Here is a 21,026-nt window from a genome sequence, read left to right on the forward strand (position 1 = left end):
GCGGCATGGGACCCCTGGATAAGGGGGCCTCAGAACTTCTCATTTCTTTATCCAGTGATTGATGCATCACCCAACCCATCGGCTGATGGAGAAAGGTGCACAAGTGCTCGTCAGAAGACATTTGACCCCATGATTTACGATTACAGGACCCCCTCACCCCACCATCTCTTATACATGTATGTGCTGGCAATGCCAATCCATACAGCTGTACACCCTCAATCTAATAAAGGAAAATGGTTTAATCAGACTTGCACCTTTAAGGATTCCACCTCATATTTAAGTCTTTGGTTATCTGCCAGCAAATCTCTGTTCCTCTGCTCTGCCTGCACCAACTGAGTCTCCAGTTCGGCCTCCAACTCTCGGCTCCCTTCTTGAAATTCCACCAACTCGTCACGTGCTTCCTGGTAACTAAGGGTTAAAAAGAATTAAAATAAAATGAACCGCTCATTTAGATGAAGTTCACACAGGACATTACTTGTGGAGGGGGTTTCTGACCAAAAGTTTAAGGAGTTTTCCAAATTAATATTTTTTTGTCTTAAAACAGTTGTCAAGGATGAAAAGGACTTAAAGAAGATCTATTTATTGCCTACAGACTCCCCCGCTCTAGCAGCACATCGATGGTTCTCCCCACGAGTTCTGTTTACATTAGGTAGTCTGTGATGTTCCAAATAGAGGCTGACTGCTGCAGCCAATCAGATGTCAGAGGCGGGCTGCGATTGGTTGCAGTGGTAAGCCTGTATACAAAATACAAGATGGAAACAGCCTGCAAAAAAATATTACCTTGGAAAGCCCCTTTAAAAAAAGGATGGTACGATACAGGCGGCATTTTTTCCTTCCACAGAAATAAATTGTCTGTATTGCAGCTCAATCCCATTTATCTGAACACTGCAATACCAGGCAAAGCCTGCGGACAAGAGGGGTGCCCTTTCTAGAGAAAAAAAGTAAGTAAATCTTTGACTCTAGTCACTTTGTGCCGGGCATGTGGATGTGTGTGTACTACCACCCGCACAGGGGGTTTTTGAGGTTGCACTACACCACGTGTCAAACTGAAGGCCTGAGGGCCGAATCTGGTCCACCACATTATTTTATGTGGTCTGTGAGCTCTGGACGTAGAAGGACCTACTCTCCACCTTCCCCGGAAGATGCAGCCAGCACTTGGTAGAAGGGGCGATGCCATCTTGGATTCTGAGCTCGGACGTGTACCGTTCTGTGCAGCAGCTCCCAGGTGGTGGCACAGCTCAGACCAGGCACCCGAGCCACCTGCCAAGATAGGAGGCTTGGTGCTAAAGAGGCAGAAAGGGAGAATCTCCATAGAACTCCATAGCCATGTTACGGAGTAGTTACAGTTAGGGTTCGTTCACATAGGCATATGCAGTTTCAGTCTGTGAAATATGCCACGTTTTTAGACAAACTGGGCGTATTCACAACATATTTGGACTTTCTTGCATTTTATTTGGTGCGCGTATTCACTTGAATTTTCACGTGCGCAAAAAAGTTTAAAAAAAAAAAAAATGCAAGAAGGTCCCACAGATTTTTCTGCCTACATGTATAAGGAGGATTTATTACAGACATACATGATCCCACTGACTTTAATAAGCAGTTTAGGTCCGTGATGCAGACTATAATAGGACATGCTGCAGTTTTTTTCACGAGCGAGAAAAATACCTGTTCGAGTACGCCAATGCAAATGAACGGCGTTTGAAGCCGTCCGTATTATGTATGTAAAAAAGGACACGCATAATACGGAGCTCAAATACGCTGGTGTGAAAGAGCCCTTATAAATGGCCCTTTGAAGGCAACCATAATGCTGATGTGGCCCTTGGTGAAGTTGAGTTTGACACCACTTTGCTGCACTCTACATGTAGTGTGGACTTCTGTGCTGGTTTTACCCCACAACATACCAGAGTTATCATACTTAAAGGCAATTTTAAGTCCCAACATCACAGAAGAATTTGGGAATATAAGTTTATATCCATCTTTGAGACTATCAGAAACAGTATAAATCTTGGAGGGGGGCTTCTACATCACTGGAGATTATGAGATATGAGAAACCCAGAGAAGAGGTAACATGTTGGTCTGGTGTTGACCCCCTATCATCAATTTAGAGACTATAAACTTTCACATTCCTTGTCACTGGACTAATTATTTACTGTTATGCTCATCCCTCCCTGGTATTTAAGTGCTATTAATCCCAAAATGTCTGTGCCCTCTTACCCTGTCTCTGGTATTAATCTAGTGCAAATTAAGTACCCCATGTTTGTACATTTCCATGTGATCATGTATATTTATTAAATAGGTCTTTAGATTTGTTCCATATGCCTTAAGCCTCATGTCCACGGGAAAGATCAGGCCCGCTACGGATTCTCCATGGAGAGTCCGTAGCGGGTCCCTCCTGCCCCACGGACATGAGCGCTGAAATCAGAATATTCTCACCTGCTGCGGGCCATGCGTGTCTTCCCATCTTCACGGCCGGATCTTCTTTCTTTGACCCGGCGGATGTGCTCGGCATGCTGGCTGCGTGCCACGCGCATGCGCCGGGCCGAAGCAAGAAGATCCGGCAGGGAAGAAGGGAAGACAGGTACGGCCCGCAGCAGGTGAGTATATTCTGATTTTAGGTCTCCCACGGATCCGGACGGCTTCCATAGGCTTCAATAGAAGCCTGCGGGAGCCGTCCGCGCGGGAGACCCGCACCAAATGGAGCATGGTCCGGATTTTTTCCTGCACGCGGATCCGCGTCTGCAGGGAAAAATGACATCCGCAGGTATTTAACTACCTGCGGGTGTCTAATGCATCCCTATGGGGCGCGGATCCGCGTGCGGGAAAAACGCTGCGGATTTAAAATCCGAATTTGCAAGTGGACATGAGGCCTAAGGAAGGACCCTGCATAGGTTCAAAAGCTCGCTATAACACCATGCATTTTTGTTAGCCATTAAAAGGTATATCTACAAGATGACTTGGTTTCTCTTACCGAGTACAATCACACTTCGGTTTTACTCCCCTGTTGGTCCCAGTAAGGTATCATAATAGTAACATATATGGCTGCTCGCAGCTTTCCCTATCATTAACAACTGATCGCCGGCAGACATAATGGCTCAACCCATTAAATGTCCACCGAGTCAGGCATCACATACCTCTGCTTATAGGTCTTAGACAATTCTCTCCAGTAGACAATTTCTTCCTTCGGGCTCATGAACTCCGGGACTTCTTCATTGTCCATGTCTAGAGAAATCTAAGAAAAAAGAAAAGACTTTCATCACGGGAGGAATAGAAGTATGTGAACCCTGGCATCACAAAAGCACAATGCAGAATCTGACTCCAGTGCGAGCGGCTTTGTCATGTGGAAATAAAGTTTTGCTTCTTTTCTCCTAATGAGGGAGAGATTTATCAGGAAGCCTTCGGACTGGCACAGAGCTCATGAATGAGAGTCAGAGCCAATTAGGAATGCCTCCTGCCCCGCGGGCTTATGTCTTCAGAGAGAAATTAGGAGATGCCGTCGTCCTTGCCCCTGGAAGCCGAGACGAGGACAAAACGAGAAAACCTATAAAGATGTATAAATACACATATTATAGAACATTTCCGAAGCGCACAATGGCGGCGGCTCACTGGAGCCAAGACGTGTAGTCCCAGCGCCCCCTATGGAGTGCCATGATATTCGTATGGCTTGGATGGCTTCCCAGTGTTGTAGAACTACTAATCTCAGGATACCCTGACAGCCTGCAGCTGGAGAGCAACAGGTTGTTGACCCCCGGCTTACCTCATCTGTCAGTGATTTTACACGTAACGAGAAATTGTTCGCCCGAGCAAACGATGTCGCAGTTTGCCCAGGTGGTCAGTTAACTCCTTATGGACCAGACACTTTTTAGGGATTTTACTGCCCTGTTTTTTTCTCCAGCTACCAAAATTGTTTTTGCTGCATATATATTCACACACACATTTTTTTCATTTCACACTTTTCCACTGTAGTTGAGGCATCTATAGGAGCCCCAGTTATAGGGGAAAACATCCCCCTGTAGTGACATCAGTCACTATCTTAGCTGACATGGCTCTGCTAGGACCCTGCAGCTCTGCTGTGGCAGGTAACACACGGCAATCACGTGATTGCCGGGTTGAATGTCTCTCTGTACTACATAGCGCTCTTGGAACGCCATGTAGCCTGTAAAGGAGAAGGTAGAAACTGCTTTTACCTTCTCCTCCGGGTCCTCTGCTATGTCTGACAGCCGAGGATCCAATCTGCACCCAGATGGATTGCACAAGCTTTAACCTCGTGCCATATTTTTATCATCAGCTGGATTAAAGCTGAGGACCAAGTGTGGTATATATTTGCTGCGCTTGGTCCTTAAAGGGTTAAACACAAAGATAAATCGTTAATTCTTTCTTTTTTTTCCTTTTTTTATAAACGGGATGGTTCAGCCCTCTGTACCAGTGAATAAGAGCGACTGAACAATCGGCATTCAAACCGATTAGCGAACAAGCCAACAATCATTTTTAGGCTTGCATTAAATGATCAAAAAGCGCACAGATGATCATTTATCGCTGGCCGTGTTTACACTGGATAATTGGTCAAATTCTAACAATCCAGCGATTTTTTGAATGATAATCGTTCAGTGTAAAAGCACCTTAAGACCCACCTGAACTAATGAGAGGGGATGACCAATCAGGGACACAGAGGGGTCTTCCCCATACCTCGTTGGGTCATGTGACCCTTCTTGAGTTCTTACAAGTGATGGGACCATTACTTAATGAACTTGCCTTCCAGAACTGAAGGAAAGCTGGATGAAGCCAACGCGAGGACTCCTGATGGGGTTCTCTCTCCTCGACTCGCACACTAACAACATTCAGGAGTCTGTAGAAGTCCTCCTCTATGGGAGCCGCACCGTGCTGGCTGTCACCCAACTTTGCCGGAAACAGATGAATAGAATTTATGCTAGCAGCTTGAGGACGAGTCAAGGACTCCTATTTACTGGCCATGTTTAGAACTCGCTCGTTAAAGCCGCTTAGCATTTCTTTCCCATATTCCCCCGTTTCTAATCCTATATCAGTGAAGTGTTCCCATAAATCCCCATTTAGCATGTACTGAGAGGAGGATTCCCCGATGGTCATTACGTCAGGGCAGCATTCCTGGAGACGAGCGGCAGGAATCCGAGCCGTGGAAGCCGCCCTTACAGAACAATGCAGAGCTATCTCACACTCATTTCCTGCCCGGGAGGAGAAGTCACCAGATGTTATTTCTGATGGCCACTTCCTTTTTCGACTATCCCGCTCAAAGTGACATCATTAGAACTACGTAGCCTAGATTTTCTTCTTGGGTTTATGAAATTCCCATAACGGGCAGATACGAGACTGCATGATAAGGAGAGGAGGTCACTACTGACCGACAGATGGCAACAGATGGGAGCACCGAAGAATCTTTGTACATAAGGGTGTAAGAGGGGGTGGCCTGCATGGGCAAGGGGCACCCAATTTATCAGCAGTAGGGACAATGGCCTTACTAGCCTGCAGGGTTGTGATACTACAGCTCACTAATTCCTTCACAAAGCCTTTAAAAGGGGTATTCCCATCTCAGAAAGCCTATCTCAAGGTGTTCGAAATCACAAAACACTGTACTCACCCATGAGATGTTTATTTCCAAAATGCTCCGTTCTCCACATACTGCAGATATTGATTCCTCTGGTTGTTTACTGCTTGTTGCCAAGGAAACCGACCAACTCTTCTAAGGAAAGAAATGGCAGAGCACAACGTAGGTAGTGGCCGGGCCGGGGGCTAATGAACACGCACCTCTTGGCCTTCACATTTAGATAAAAGAAGTGCACAAGTACCGGCGTCCTCTGCTATTTCTTTCCATAGAAGAGGTGGTCCGTTTCCTTGGCAACGAGCAGTAAACAAAGAGGGCAGAGGAATCAAAATCTGCAGTATCTGGAGAACGGAGCATTTTGAAAAAAAAAAGTGTGAGTGCATTGTTTTGCGATTTTGAACACTTTTAAATAGGATTCCCAGGATAGAAATGTCCCTTTAGATTTACACGTCTCTGATCACCTTCAATATGATCACAACCTCTGTGGTCACCTGTCAGTGTCTGCAGCATGGGGAGGAACTTGAGAAGCCCAGGCAACAGGTTTAATAGATTTCTTAATTTGTGGGACGTTAGGACCTATTTTCAACACCTAACAAAGAAACCCATCCATTAGGTTTGCCACGTAACTCTTATCAGACCCTGCCTGACGTATCCACTGCACTGTTCTAGCTTACCGACTGCAATGGTGGCCATTAGCAATTGTCACCGGCATCTGCTTTGGATGGCAGAGGACCTTCTACCAGCAGGTCAGGGTTTGATTTTAAGGAAAAGATTCTATAATCATTATAGGTTTCAGCCATTGCTGAGCCGGCTGCACCTGATCGGGTCAGATTCCACATGAGAAGGCTCCCAACGGAATCTAGCCCTGACCATAGCCGGCATCCATGTGTACCTGTCACGTTATCTGCATAGCGGATGGCTGTGGTGAGCCACCAGTCATGCGCAGTATAGATTTTTTTTTAAATGTTTACTTCTCCCACGAAGTCACTAGGCTTTGACGCGCAACCCGCAACCTATCCGCAATATCAACTGCGGATGGCCCGCGGGTCGGAAAGCTTCCATTGATTCCATGGAAGACGTCCATGCGGAAACTGCACTAGGTTAGAACATGCTGCGATTTTTCCTCCGCTTGCGGAAATCGTGATTGGTTTACGCAAGTCAGCAGAAGGATGCGCTTTTACATAGCACGTTATCAACAGTATTTGCTGCCTCTCCATGCTGCGGACGCCAACCTCGGATTCCGCAATGCAAATCCATTTGGGTGCAACCGGCGTAAGGGTGGGCTCACACGACCGCATCTCGCAGATACTTGATAGCGACTGATAAGAATGAAGCACGCAGGAATCTCCTTGGAGGCCAGCAGACGCCCATGTTAGCATGGTAAGGAGTGTCTGCGTACATAGAGAGAACAGTCTAAGGCCCATTCACATACGAAGTGGCTTAGGAACTTGATACTCTTCTGCTTTTGAAATAAGAGCTCTTCAAGACATGTTTAGACAAGTTGGGGGGACTACAAGCTCAAGCATGCCTGGACAGACACTACTTGGTCCAGACAGTAACACAGACTGCATAGATTGCCATGAGTAGAGGTCAAAAGCTGCAAAGAATAGTTAGGATAGCCAACAAGACGGGCAATTAGTATCGTCCCACCGGTGGAGATTGGAACCACTCGTCAGTGGCATGGACACTGGACGAACTTATATCTCCTCTCAGGGGTGGTAATTCTTCATTGTTACAGCTGATCACACAATCTAGATGTCCAACAGTCGTCAAAACCATCAGCTTCTTAAAAGTACAGTGGTGCCTTGGGTTAAGAGTTTAATTCGTTCCGTGACGGAGCTCTTACCCAAAAAACACTTGTAAGGCAAATCAATTTTCCCCATTGAAATGAATGGAAAAACCTATCCATTTTGGATCGCGAAGCTCTCCCACTGATTTCAATGGGGATGCCGTTGCCCCATTGAAAGTAATAGGACGCCGGCACCCCCGCAGTGATTTTCAGGGAAGGGCTTAAAATATAAGCCCTTCCCTGAAAATCATCCCTAGCTGTAGTAAAAAAAAAATAAAATACTCACCTGTCTGCCGGGGCTCAGGTGCGTCTAGCCGCCGCTTGTTCTCCCTGCACTGCTCTGAAGCTTTTCAGCAGACGGGAATTAAAAATGCAGGGAGAACAAGTGGCAGCTAGACACACCTGAGCCCCGACAGTGGTGGACAGGTGAGTATATATTTTTTTTTACAGGGAAGCGCTTATATTTAAAGCCCTTCCCCGAAAATCACAGCAGGGGTTGCCGGCAGGCCATTGCTTTCAATGGGGTGACTGGCAGCAGCGGCCCCATTGAGAGCAAGGTTCTTAACCCAAGTTTTTGTTCTTAAATCAGAGCAAAAATTCAGGAGAGAGCCTGCTCTCAAGTCAAAAATCTTGTAAGCTGCGGCACTCTTAACCCAAGGTATCACTCTATAGAGTAGTCACACTTTCTTCTTTGGAGCACTCTTGCTCCGTTGGCTGTTTTCAGCTCCTTTCGGCAACTAAAGACGGCCCTAAAAGCGCTATAAGGGGCCAACTTCAGCGGCTGGAAGGAGCCAAAAACAGCTGACGGAGCAGAAGCCCCCTGAAGACGAAAGTGCGGATACTCTATATATCTAAGAAGCTGATGCCTTGGACTTTTTGACATACTGGAGCCACTTTCGCAGCTTAGTTGAAGGCTGAGCCAAGTGCTACATTGGAGGCTGATGCATCATCTATGTATCCAAATAATATACCTCCTCGGTGACCTCGGCAGGCGAGTATGAATATAATCACATCGTAAATGAGTCAGCAATGCTCTGCTCAGCCATAATGTAACTTTCTGATGGGAATTGGAGACGGTGACTGTGCTGGTGTACAGTCATGGGAAAGAGATTGGGTCTAGGCTATAACCAGGTCAGCACTTCTGGCAGTCCCATAATACTTCACTTCCATGGAGAAAGTATGAACTACACCCCTTATTTAAACCTACACTTGGATTTGCATTAAATACTGTCCACTATATAAAGCAATGTACTGCTATGAGATTCCATAGTGCACAGTGTTAGGGTGGTACGCAAGTGTAGCAGTCTGGCTCTAGCCTTGATGGGACTTCATGGTCTCCATGATGTGTCCCACCCTAGCCTGAGCAACAATGATGATTTTCATATGTAGAAAACAAGCCAAAAATGTAGACGCCAGAGATCAATATGTAAGGTAAACGGCGCTGACGGATGGTGGAACGCAAAATTGTGCAAATTTAATGGTGGTTCCACATATACAGATGGGCAAGATTTTGGGCACAAGATGAACTTTATCGAACCGCAATGGTGATGGAAAGGAACTATTATCGCCATTGAAGTCATTTTCTAAGCCCTTCGGCTCCTGGAGCCTGTCTAGAGTTCCTATGAAGGTTATTTATGGTGAGACCCATAGACCATGTCTACAACATCACTCCCGGATGATATATATGCTACATGCACAAGTCCCCAGAAATACCATCTCAACCAAGTTCAAGGATCGTAAAAATACAGTAGATATTACGCAGCAGGCCAACCGCCCCTGTACCCGGCCAACCGCCCCAGTGCCCGGCCAACCGCCCCAGTGCCCGGCCAACCGCCCCAGTGCCCGGCCAACCGCCCCAGTGCCCGGCCAACCGCCCCAGTGCCCGGCCAACCGCCCCTGTACCCGGCCAACCGCCCCTGTACCCGGCCAACCGCCCCTGTACCCGGCCAACCGCCCCTGTACCCGGCCAACCGCCCCAGTACCCGGCCAACCGCCCCAGTACCCGGCCAACCGCCCCAGTACCCGGCCAACCGCCCCAGTACCCGGCCAACCGCCCCAGTACCCGGCCAACCGCCCCAGTACCCGGCCAACCGCCCCTGTACCCGGCCAACATTTTCAAGGGCCCAGTAATAAGAGTTAATACATAAGGATGGAAACCAACGCACACAGTGCAGTAATATTCTAGACGCACAGGTGACCCGGCTAATACTACGCAAGTCAGGTTACATTCACACGGTGAGTGCGATATCAGGTCGAGAAACTGAGCCCAATATCGCGCTTCCAAATGTGTGTTTTTCACGGCGAGGCGAAGTGTTTTTGATTTTAAAAAAAAGGCATCACATTACTTCTGGGAAATTGCAATCTTCAAGCGCATGAAAGGATCACAAGGGTTTCCCATTGAGCTCACATGCAAGTACCATGCAATGTCTTTCAAGGTCCCATTGCAAACAATGGGTGAGGCGTTCCGATGGAACGCTGAAAATGGAACATCCCCCCCCCCCCCCATGCGATATAGTGAGAGAAAAGAGTCGCTCATGTGAATAAATCCCTTCACAAGAATGCATTCTATATTTGCGCGGGTTTTGTGCGCATCGCACGAAGAAGATGCAACCAAGCCCTTACAAGTGGCGTAAAACAAGGAAGACCAATATCAAGATCTGGTAAACTCCCAACACGGCAGCTTCTGACATGTGATACTTCCCCAATTGGTATGAAATCCCCAAGTCCTGCGGGGAGGTGAAATACGTTCAGACATCAGTGTGTATTATTTATTATCAGTGGACGCAGAATAACGAGGGGAAAACTATAAAAAATACAAAAATCACATGGTTCGAAACCATGAAGACGGCGCATCCAGGGCAGTGCCCAGTACAAAGAGGGCTCTATATGCAGCGGGTGGCCTGCAGCTCCAGCAGTGTCATGGTTAATCAGGCTTTTGTGAGGCTGCGAGCTATTCCATGTACATGTGACCGTCATCCTACAGCCCGGAGACCGCCGGTCATCAGATACTGCGCCCTGACCAACTCCCTTCCAGAAGCTCCAGCTCTCCCTCTTATGAGATATGGGCATCTTCTTAACACCCAGTACCAAGCTTCAGAGTGGCATCCCTAAGGGTAGGGTACAACACGTGCCAAAAGTGACCGACTCAGGACAAGCCTTCATAAAAAGTATGTACTGGGAGGTCACGGGACGTACTTCTATACAGAGCAGATATCAAGAACATATCACATCTGCTTGCAATGCCAGACATGCTCACAATATGGCTTGGAGCTCCGGAGGGTCACCGAGGGGCAGCGACGCCCGTGGATAGTCCTCCCAGCTTAGGACATGAAGAAAGTCTAATTTCACCACAACCAACCAACGTTACAAAATAGCATTTCCGCGGTTTCCATCACCAAGCAGACAATAGTTAGTAGAGGACGGCCAACTCCAACGTACAGCAAGATGTGGATCTGAGGACATCAAAAGACTTATCGGAGCAATGCAAGTCAACTGAAGGTCCTCGAATGAAGCTCTCCAACCTGCGGCAAAACTCTCACAATGCTTCGACAGCAATTAACAGAGAGCCGCAGGTGGGGAGAGCCCAGACCACCCATCAACAGGTCATCTTATCCCACGTGCCCCAACAATGAGCATCTGCCCCATGGCATTTCTGGCTACAACTGCTGCACCCCAAAGGAGTCAGTGTAATGATCGGACTAGAATGCGTCCCTGTGGGCGCTCCATGTCATGGGGTTTGTTTAGGGGTTATTCACCAGGACTAACCAACTACTGCTCAACTCCAAGGACACATGTTGTCCCTACAGAGCAGACAGGACCAATCAATTCCCCCTGCCCAGCTGGGACCTGGAGTTCCCTGTTCACGTCCTGATTACTGATAGGTGGAAATGAAAGAGGACGTAACGTTTATCAATAGCGGCGTACGGGTGAATGCAGACGGCCGGGTCAGATTCCGACTGCGAGATTCTCGCAGCAGGATGGGACACGTGCCCCTGCAGTGACCAGCGGCTTACCTGTTCGGTGTCTTCGCTGTGCTCTGAGGATGTGTCAGCTGGCGCACAGCCGCACATGCGCAGTGCAGAGCTGGCGCGTCTGAGGTGATACGGCAGTGTGAGCCTCACACTGAAATAGGACATACCGCGATCTTGTTTCCGCGCGATCAAAATCACGGCTGTCTGCATAGGACTGCACAAGCCAATGCAATCCCATGGCAACGGCGGAAATTCCTGCATTCAGCCTAAGGCCTCATGGATTCCGTGTCCACCCTACGTACTTCCTCCGTAATGTGGATGTGCCTCCGGCACACATGCGCAGTACAATCTCCCCGCGCCGATGACAATGCTCATTGCAGAAGTGTGGCGGCAGGGACGGCTGCCATTGACTTCATTGGAGGCCGTCCCTGCGTACCTGCTCTCTGATACAGACATGTGCAGTGAGATTTTTTTTATATACAATATATTGCGCATAGACAGCGTATCATACGCAGCCCATACAAGTGTATGGGGCTCATGCTGCGAGGTACGCAGAGAAACGGAGCATGCTGCGATGTATTCCCCTTGCAATACGCTCTATCCACACGCCGACGGGCACGGAATAATCAAGCTCCATTGACTCAATGCGGTGAAAACACGGGCATGAGCCCTTAAAGGGCCATTATTGGCCCTCAGTGAGCCTACGTTCTCACATACTCGCCAATGCGCATTTCCCACGGTGAAACAAAGCGATTTTTTTTTTTTGTAATAAAAAAAAAAAAATCACATTGCATCACTTCTGTGAAATTGCGATCCTCAGGCGCCCGTTTCAAGTTTGCGTCATATTCACGCACCAACATAAATTAATAGCGCATTACGTGCGCAAGTTAGGGGCTCATAATACCCAGCGAATTGAATCAATTAAAGTACGCTGATTTTCCTTGATCTAGTGGCGCTCGCCTATATTCATTGCGCAGAATCCGTGCATAATAAATAACGCGGCATGGCCTATTGCACCGCGTACTACACGCGATTTAACCCTATTGTTCTCTATGGGCACTCCATAAACGCAGATCATATGCAATTACACGGCGTACATGCCGCGTTTATACGCAGCGTCACTAGGCAACAGAGCAGTCAGTGGAGTCACCGGACCAGCGGCTTGGCGCTCACTAGAGGCTGCCGCTGGACATCGACGGCGTGATGTATTCCGGGGCGAGGGGCGCTGCAGCTGCTAAAAATCGACTGCAGATACGCAGCCAATTGCTGGTCGAAATCTGCGGTTGTGATGCGGTTGTCTATGCGGAAAAACTGCGGCATTTGCTGCAGTGGCCGATCCGCAGTATTTCCGCCCCGTGTGAACATACACGAAGCGCCCAAAACAATGGGAACTGCCATTTAAGGTTTTCAAATGTAAAATAATATTTTTGATACCCGCTTCCTCCACAGTGCCCGCCTGTGAAGTCCACATGCTCTGCTATACAAGTCTATGGGAGAGCGCACACGTGGGGCTCTGAAAATAGTCAGATTTACGGAGGGCACTGCAGGAACCAGGAAGCAGGTGAGAATGAAGAATGCCATCCCCTAATAGCTCCATAAGTTAGTTTACGGTGCTTTAGGCAGGTGCCAGGCGCCCTTCCTCTGGTAGCTCATCGATAAAACAGAGCGGGATAGCTATATACTAATATCTAGCAGGTAGTATTACAGTGTAGTCTCCCTAGCTATATACTAGTATTTAACAGGTAGTATTACAGTGTAGTCCCCCTAGCTATATACTAGTATCTAACAGGTAGTATTACAGTGTAGTCCCCCTAGCTATATACTAGTATCTAACAGGTAGTATTATAGTGTAGTCTCCCTAGCTATATACAAGTATCTAACAGGTAGTATTAGTGTAGTCCCCCTAGCTATATACTAGTATCTAACAGGTAGTATTACAGTGTAGTCTCCCTAGCTATATACTAGTATCTGACAGGCAGTATTACAGTGTATTCCCCCTAGCTATATACTAGTATCTAACAGGTAGTACTACAGTGTATTCCCCCTAGCTATATACTAGTATCTAACAGGCAGTACTACAGTGTATTCTCCCTAGCTATATACTAGTATCTAACAGGTAGTATTACAGTGTAGTCTCCCTAGCTATATACTAGTATCTAACAAGTAGTATTACAGTGTAGTCTCCCTAGCTATATACTAGTATCTAACAGGTAGTATTACAGTGTAGTCCCCTCTAGCTATATACTGTACTAGTATCTAACAGGTAGTATTACAGTGTAGTCTCCCTAGCTATATACTAGTATCTAACAGGTAGTATTACAGTGTAGTCCCCCTAGCTATATACTAGTATGTAACAGGTAGTATTACAGTGTAGTCTCCCTAGCTATATACTAGTATCTGACAGGTAGTATTACAGTGTAGTCCCCCAGCTACATTCTAGTATCTAACAGGCAGTATTACAGTGTGGCCCCCTCTAGCTATATACTGTACTAGTATCTAACAGGTAGTATTACAGTGTAGTCTCCCTAGCTATATACTAGTATCTAACAGGTAGTATTACAGTGTAGTCCCCCTAGCTATATACTAGTATGTAACAGGTAGTATTACAGTGTAGTCTCCCTAGCTATATACTAGTATCTAACAGGCAGTACTACAGTGTATTCCCCCTAGCTATATACTAGTATCTAACAGGCAGTACTACAGTGTATTCCCCCTAGCTATATACTAGTATCTAACAGGCAGTACTACAGTGTAGTCCCCCTAGCTATATACTAGTATCTAACAGGTAATATTACAGTGTAGTCCCCCTAGCTATATACTAGTATCTAACAGGTAGTATTACAGTGTATTCCCCCTAGCTATATACTAGTATCTAACAGTCAGTATTACAGTGTAGTCCCCCTAGCTATATACTAGTATCTAACAGGCAGTATTACAGTGTAGTCCCCCTAGCTATATACTAGTATCTAACAAGCAGTATTACAGTGTAGTCCCCCTAGCTATATACTAGTATCTAACAAGCAGTACTACAGTGTAGTCCCCCTAGCTATATACTAGTATCTAACAGGCAGTACTACAGTGTATTCCCCCTAGCTATATACTAGTATCTAACAGGTAGTACTACAGTGTATTCCCCCTAGCTATATACTAGTATCTAACAGGTAGTATTACAGTGTAGTCCCCCTAGCTATATTCTAGTATCTAACAGGTAGTATTACAGTGTAGTCCCCCAGCTATATTCTAGTATCTAACAGGCAGTATTACAGTGTGGCCCCCTCTAGCTATATACTGTACTAGTATCTAACAGGTAGTATTACAGTGTAGTCTCCCTAGCTATATACTAGTATCTAACAGGTAGTATTACAGTGTAGTCCCCCTAGCTATATACTAGTATCTAACAGGCAGTACTACAGTGTAGTCCCCCTAGCTATATACTAGTATCTAACAAGCAGTAGTACAGTGTATTCCCCGTAGCTATATACAAGTATCTAACAAGCAGTACTACAGTGTATTCCCCCAAGCTATATACTAGTATCTAACAGGCAGTATTACAGTGTAGTCTCCCTAGCTATATACTAGTATCTAACAGGTAGTATTACAGTGTATTCCCCCTAGCTATATACTAGTATCTAACAGTCAGTATTACAGTGTAGTCCCCCTAGCTATATACTAGTATCTAACAGGCAGTATTACAGTGTAGTCCCCCTAGCTATATACTAGTATCTAACAAGCAGTATTACAGTGTAGTCCCCCTAGCTATATACTAGTATCTAACAAGCAGTACTACAGTGTAGTCCCCCTAGCTATATACTAGTATCTAACAGGCAGTACTACAGTGTATTCCCCCTAGCTATATACTAGTATCTAACAGGTAGTACTACAGTGTATTCCCCCTAGCTATATACTAGTATCTAACAGGTAGTATTACAGTGTAGTCCCCCTAGCTATATTCTAGTATCTAACAGGTAGTATTACAGTGTAGTCCCCCAGCTATATTCTAGTATCTAACAGGCAGTATTACAGTGTGGCCCCCTCTAGCTATATACTGTACTAGTATCTAACAGGTAGTATTACAGTGTAGTCTCCCTAGCTATATACTAGTATCTAACAGGTAGTATTACAGTGTAGTCCCCCTAGCTATATACTAGTATCTAACAGGCAGTACTACAGTGTAGTCCCCCTAGCTATATACTAGTATCTAACAAGCAGTAGTACAGTGTATTCCCCGTAGCTATATACAAGTATCTAACAAGCAGTACTACAGTGTATTCCCCCAAGCTATATACTAGTATCTAACAGGCAGTATTACAGTGTAGTCCCCCTAGCTATACACTAGTATCTAACAGGTAGTATTACAGTGTATTCCCCCTAGCTTTATACTAGTATCTAACAGGCAGTACTACAGTGTAGTCCCCCTAGCTATATACTAGTATCTAACAGGCAGTACTACAGTGTATTCCCCCTAGCTATATACTAGTATCTAACCGGTAGTATTACAGTGTAGTCCCCCTAGCTATATACTAGTATCTAACAGGTAGTATTACAGTGTAGTCTCCCTAGCTATATACTAGTATCTAACAGGCAGTATTACAGTGTAGTCCCCCTAGCTATACACTAGTATCTAACAGGTAGTATTACAGTGTATTCCCCCTAGCTTTATACTAGTATCTAACAGGCAGTACTACAGTGTAGTCCCCCTAGCTATATACTAGTATCTAACAGGCAGTACTACACTGTAGTCCCCCTAGCTATATACTAGTATTTAACAGGTAGTATTACAGTGTAGTCCCCCTAGCTATATACTAGTATCTAACAGGCAGTACTACAGTGTATTCCCCCTAGCTATATACTACTATCTAACAGGCAGTACTACAGTGTATTCCCCCTAGCTATATACTAGTATCTAACCGGTAGTATTACAGTGTAGTCTCCCTAGCTATATACTAGTATCTGACAGGTAGTATTACAGTGTAGTCCCCCTAGCTATATACTAGTATCTAACAGGCAGTACTACAGTGTATTCCCCCTAGCTATATACTAGTATCTAACCGGTAGTATTATAGTGTAGTCCTCCTAGCTATATACTAGTATCTAACCGGTAGTATTATAGTGTAGTCCTCCTAGCTATATACTAGTATCTAACCGGTAGTATTACAGTGTAGTCCTCCTAGCTATATACTAATATTATTCATTAGAAGAATTACACTTGGTAACGCGATTTTTCGTGTTGAAGAAAAGGTTATTTGTTCCGTTCACTGATTGTAAAATATCGTGGAAAATAACTTTCATTTCGTAAAAAAAAGGTTGCCTGTGTGGTGCGGACCCCGTGTGTACTCAGAGATGAGCAAGCGTACTCGGTTCGGGTGTTTTTGGACTCGAGCACCGCTTTTTCCAAGTAACTGACTACTCGGACGAAAAGATTCGGAGGGGGGAGCTCTCTCTTTCTCCTCCCCCCCCACACACTCATCTCTGCAACCCCCCCCCCCCCCCCCCCGGCGCCCCCCGAATCTTTTTGTCCGAGTAGTCAGTTACTTGGAAGAAACGATGCTCGAGTCCAAAAACACCCGAACCGAGAAGGTTCGCTCATCTCCAGTACTCATGCATCATCTTAGTCAGCAAAGTTTGGGCTCAATAACTTCAGAACCGTTTGTTTGTTATCCAAATAACGTGAAATAACCCCGATTTCCTGGACACACAAAAATAATTTCTCTTTGTTGCCCAGTGTTCTGTACGTACTTATATGTGGCAACTAAGACTTATTTGGCTCAGGAATTTCTGTCGTTTAGGATCCAATGGCTGCCCATTTGATTTCCCTGATTGGGGTCTAGACATCACAGGATGGGGGGGGAGGGGGGGGTGGTCTCCAGATCCGGACCCCCGGAGAGGTACGTATCGCAACATACAACTTCTGCAATAGGCAGTCTAGCGGGGAGCTTACTAATCCTCGTCACGTTATAGAAGTGCTGTGAGCGGTCCAGGAACACGGCGCGACATACAGACATACCGATAGCACAGAGCAGACAGTCCTACACACCCCCACTTAAAGGGATCATCACACATGTGCACTTTAACGACTGCTAACGATCATCATGTATATATTACTGAAACCGCTGCGCCAGCCGTCAACGAGAACCCCCATCATACACGGCGTTACTATACCGGGGTACGAGACCCCCCCACCCTCCTGCCAGAAACCAACGCTCACGAGTACCAGATTTCGATGTATCCGACCCAAACCTGCAGCATATTTTGAGCTGTCAATTTGGACGCGATTCGCACGAAAACCCACATTATCTTGCAACACATCCACAGCAGATTCCCCCTTTGCCCGCTGGGCATCCACATCCAAGTCCGCGCCAACGATGTGGGTTTTGATGCAGTTTTTGGCACTGAATTTGACATGGATTTTTCGAAGCGGCAAATCCACACGCAGTCATTATAACACAAGCGTTCGGAAAACGCCGCATTTTGTAACAGCATTGAGAGCGTTTTTAACGCACCCCATTTCAATGGGCGACGCAGGGCGTCAAAAACACGCTGAAAATGGAAGATTGAGCGTTCGTTTTAGCAGCAAGCGGTGACCCGGCCTATCACACGCAAATGTGAGCGGAACGCGCAAGGCAAGGTAATCGATTGATGCGCAGTAGCTCGCGGGCAAACGCGTAATATTTGGTACAATACGCTCCTGCGAGCCCGGCCTACCCACCACATGTGAACGTACCCGTACAGCGATAAGTCGGCGGCCCTCCGGACAGCGTCCCCTTCACCGGAGATCCTGCGGCGTTACCACAGCAACTCCCATCCATCCGTACGCGGTGAAAAGTGCGAAGAAGGAACTGCAACCAACTTTATTGACAAATTCACTGCCAAGACTGGTGGAAGCTACGAAGGAAACAGTCAGGATGCAGGCGGTGGGTCACGGCGGCCTCCGGGGAAACACGGTCACCACAAAATACTGCGAACACGAAGCAGATCACCGACGTCCGAGGAGAGGCATCCTGACAGCCATCCCCAGGTCCGACACACTAATCCCACACGCATGACCGGCACACGCCAGCAGCATCTGCACCGGGATCAGACGTGTCAGCTTACAGCCACAGACACAACAGAGCAGGGAGTGATCCCCGGCTCAGCCAATCACAGGGGAAGCAGCCTACACCCCCGGGCCAATCAGAGGTGAGCAGGGGTGGGAGCAGGGTGACAGCTTGTAGAACAGAGGTAACAGGTGACAACCAGAGCCAGGTAACCAACACAGCTCTGCTACACCACAGTATTGTCTGCCCGCTGCTACATATCTATGTCAGATTGTGGGGTTAAAGGGACTTAAAAGTATGGCGCACGGTTACTGCGGCACGCAGGCGGCGTCCCCCCAGGATACGTCCTGTGCAGGGGCATACAGATCAGGGGCAGCACACCGGACCGCTGACCGACAGGGGAGAAGACCCCGCAGAGTCTCATTGGGGGGAAGCGTCCGCAGAGCTGGGGCATCAGTGACAACGGGAAGCTGAAGTACCGGCACATCAGGGGTACTGCAGGATCTGTTCCGTCACCTCCACATGGCAGGTCACCATGACGTCACCTACACGGACTATATATACTAGCGGGCACAGCGGGCTCACTGACCGCCTACCGACTGGTGCGCAAAACTGCCCCACCAGAAAACAGACCGCATCCGCCTGGTGCGGATGATTCCATGCATGGCACGGACGACCCGACGCATGGCAGCGGCACGGACAACCCCATGCATGGCCCCGACGCGGACGACCCCACGCATGGCCCCGCCGACCCCCGGCGCGGACGACCCCACACATGGCCCCGGCGCGGACGACCCCACACATGGCCCCGGCAACCAAACGCATTGGCCCCTGGCACGGACGACCCCACGCATGGCCCCGGCGCGGACGACCCCACGCATAGCCCCGGCGCGGACAACCCCACGCATAGCCCCGCCGACCCCTGGCGCGGACGACCCCACGCATGGCCCTGGCAACCCAACGCATTGGCCCCTGGCACGGACGATCCCACGCATAGCCCCGGCGCGGACGACCCCACGCATAGCCCCGGCGCGGACGACCCCACGCATAGCCCCGCCGACCCCTGGCGCGGACGACCCCACGCATGGCCCTGGCAACCCAACGCATTGGCCCCTGGCACGGACGATCCCACGCATGGCCCCACCGACCCCTGGCGCGGACGATCCCACGCATGGCCCCACCGACCCCCGGCACGGACGACCCTAAGCATGGCCCCACCGACCCCCAGCGCGGACGATCCCACACATGGCCCCGGTTCCAAGTCACCATCTGCTTAGTGATGGGCACAGAACGTCTCCAATGGGGTCAGTGTTGCCCGTTCTGTGCCACCTGACAGCTACATGGGGCCGCACAGCAGTAGTGATTGTGTATATCTAATGATCTGGGGACCCCGAAGCCTCCACACCCACACTGCTCCCCGAAATATCACCCCATCCCATTATCCCCAGTCTGATCTCCACCCCATACCCCAAATCTGATGCTCCATCTGATCCCCCCCTTTATTCCCACTGTCACCCCAAATCTGATGCTCCACCCCCCAATCACATCTCCCCTGTCACAGCGGTGATGCTCCACCCTGTCCCCCGTCTCCCCCGGTCTGTGCCTCCTTCGTGTCCCCGCACATCCCAGCCTCCCCCCGCCACACACGGGCGTACAGCCGCACACAACCCGCTGCGCCCCCACACGGCCGCTTACCGTCACGGAGGCCCCGCTGTCCCGGCCCGGTCGCTGAGCGGCGGTTTCCGGTAGACACGAAGCGTCATACGTCACCACCAGGCGGGGGCGTGTCCTGCTGCCAGCACAGGGGAGAGCCCCGCCCACCGTCATGTGACGTGCTGCCGGCTGACGCCCTGTCAATCTTGTCTGTATGCACAGTGGGCGGAGCTGCCGGCTGAGGCTGGAGGAGTACAACTCCCAGCAGTATAGAAGGGATCGGCTCACGAGCCTGACCTCGGTGACAGGCCCCATACATGAACCCTCTCCATGACGTCATGTCGTGACGCAGTAGCCTATAGTGTACATAACGTGTCCTCCTCCTGCTGCCAGTATGATAGCACCATGGTGTGAGGGCAGAACTAGGACCCCTCTGAGACCCCGACCAGTGCGGAGAACAGGGGGCCCAGATGAGCCGCCGCCGGCAGCAGCTCTGTGAGGACGTAGTGGTGCGACTGGTGCTAAATACTGGGTTATTACCGGTGGTCTCCCCATGGGACACTCCTAAGGCCGCAGTCACATCAGCTGGGACCCCCGGAGGTTCTGTCGTAGATCCGCCATAAAATACAGCGCTTATTTGCCCGTTCAAATGCCAGGCTGCTGAGCGGAGACCGAACGGACGCTGTTATAGTCAGTGGGGTCCGTTATAGTCAGTGGGGTCCGTTATAGTCAGTGGGGTCCGTTATAGTCTGTGGGGTCCGTTATAATCAGTGGGGTCCCTTATAATCAGTGGGGTCCCTTATAATCAGTGGGGTCCGTTATAATCAGTGGGGTCCCTTATAGTCAGTGGGGTCCGTTATAGTCAGTGGGGTCCGTTATAGTCAGTGGGGTCCGCTATAGTCAGTGGGGCCCGCTATAGTCAGTGGGGTCCGTTATAGTCAGTGGGGTCCGTTATACTCTGTGGGTCCGTTATAGTCAGTGGGGTCCGTTATAGTCAGTGGGGTCCG

General features: G+C 48.5%; 1 protein-coding gene across 3 annotated transcripts in view; it reads right to left on the bottom strand.

Annotated features, from left to right (window-relative positions):
• The window catches only part of NDEL1 (nudE neurodevelopment protein 1 like 1), a 38,787-nt gene extending 18,643 nt beyond the window's left edge, over window positions 1–20,144 (bottom strand). For 2 of the 3 annotated variants that reach the window (XM_066587810.1, XM_066587813.1), the window contains exons 1-3: window positions 20,062–20,144; window positions 3,132–3,229; window positions 255–408 (exon numbers count right to left, since the gene is read on the bottom strand). In XM_066587810.1, coding sequence (XP_066443907.1) covers window positions 255–408; window positions 3,132–3,217 — 240 coding nt within the window. In that variant the 5' untranslated portion in view covers window positions 3,218–3,229; window positions 20,062–20,144. Of the gene's footprint in view, window positions 1–254; window positions 409–3,131; window positions 3,230–18,053; window positions 18,361–20,061 lie in introns of those variants that run through there. The other variant, XM_066587811.1, reaches the window with a different exon arrangement.
• Window positions 20,145–21,026: the final 882 nt, after the last annotated feature.

This window comes from Eleutherodactylus coqui, chromosome 13 (assembly GCF_035609145.1).
Source record: "Eleutherodactylus coqui strain aEleCoq1 chromosome 13, aEleCoq1.hap1, whole genome shotgun sequence".
In the NCBI taxonomy this organism is placed as follows: Eukaryota; Metazoa; Chordata; class Amphibia; order Anura; family Eleutherodactylidae; genus Eleutherodactylus; species Eleutherodactylus coqui.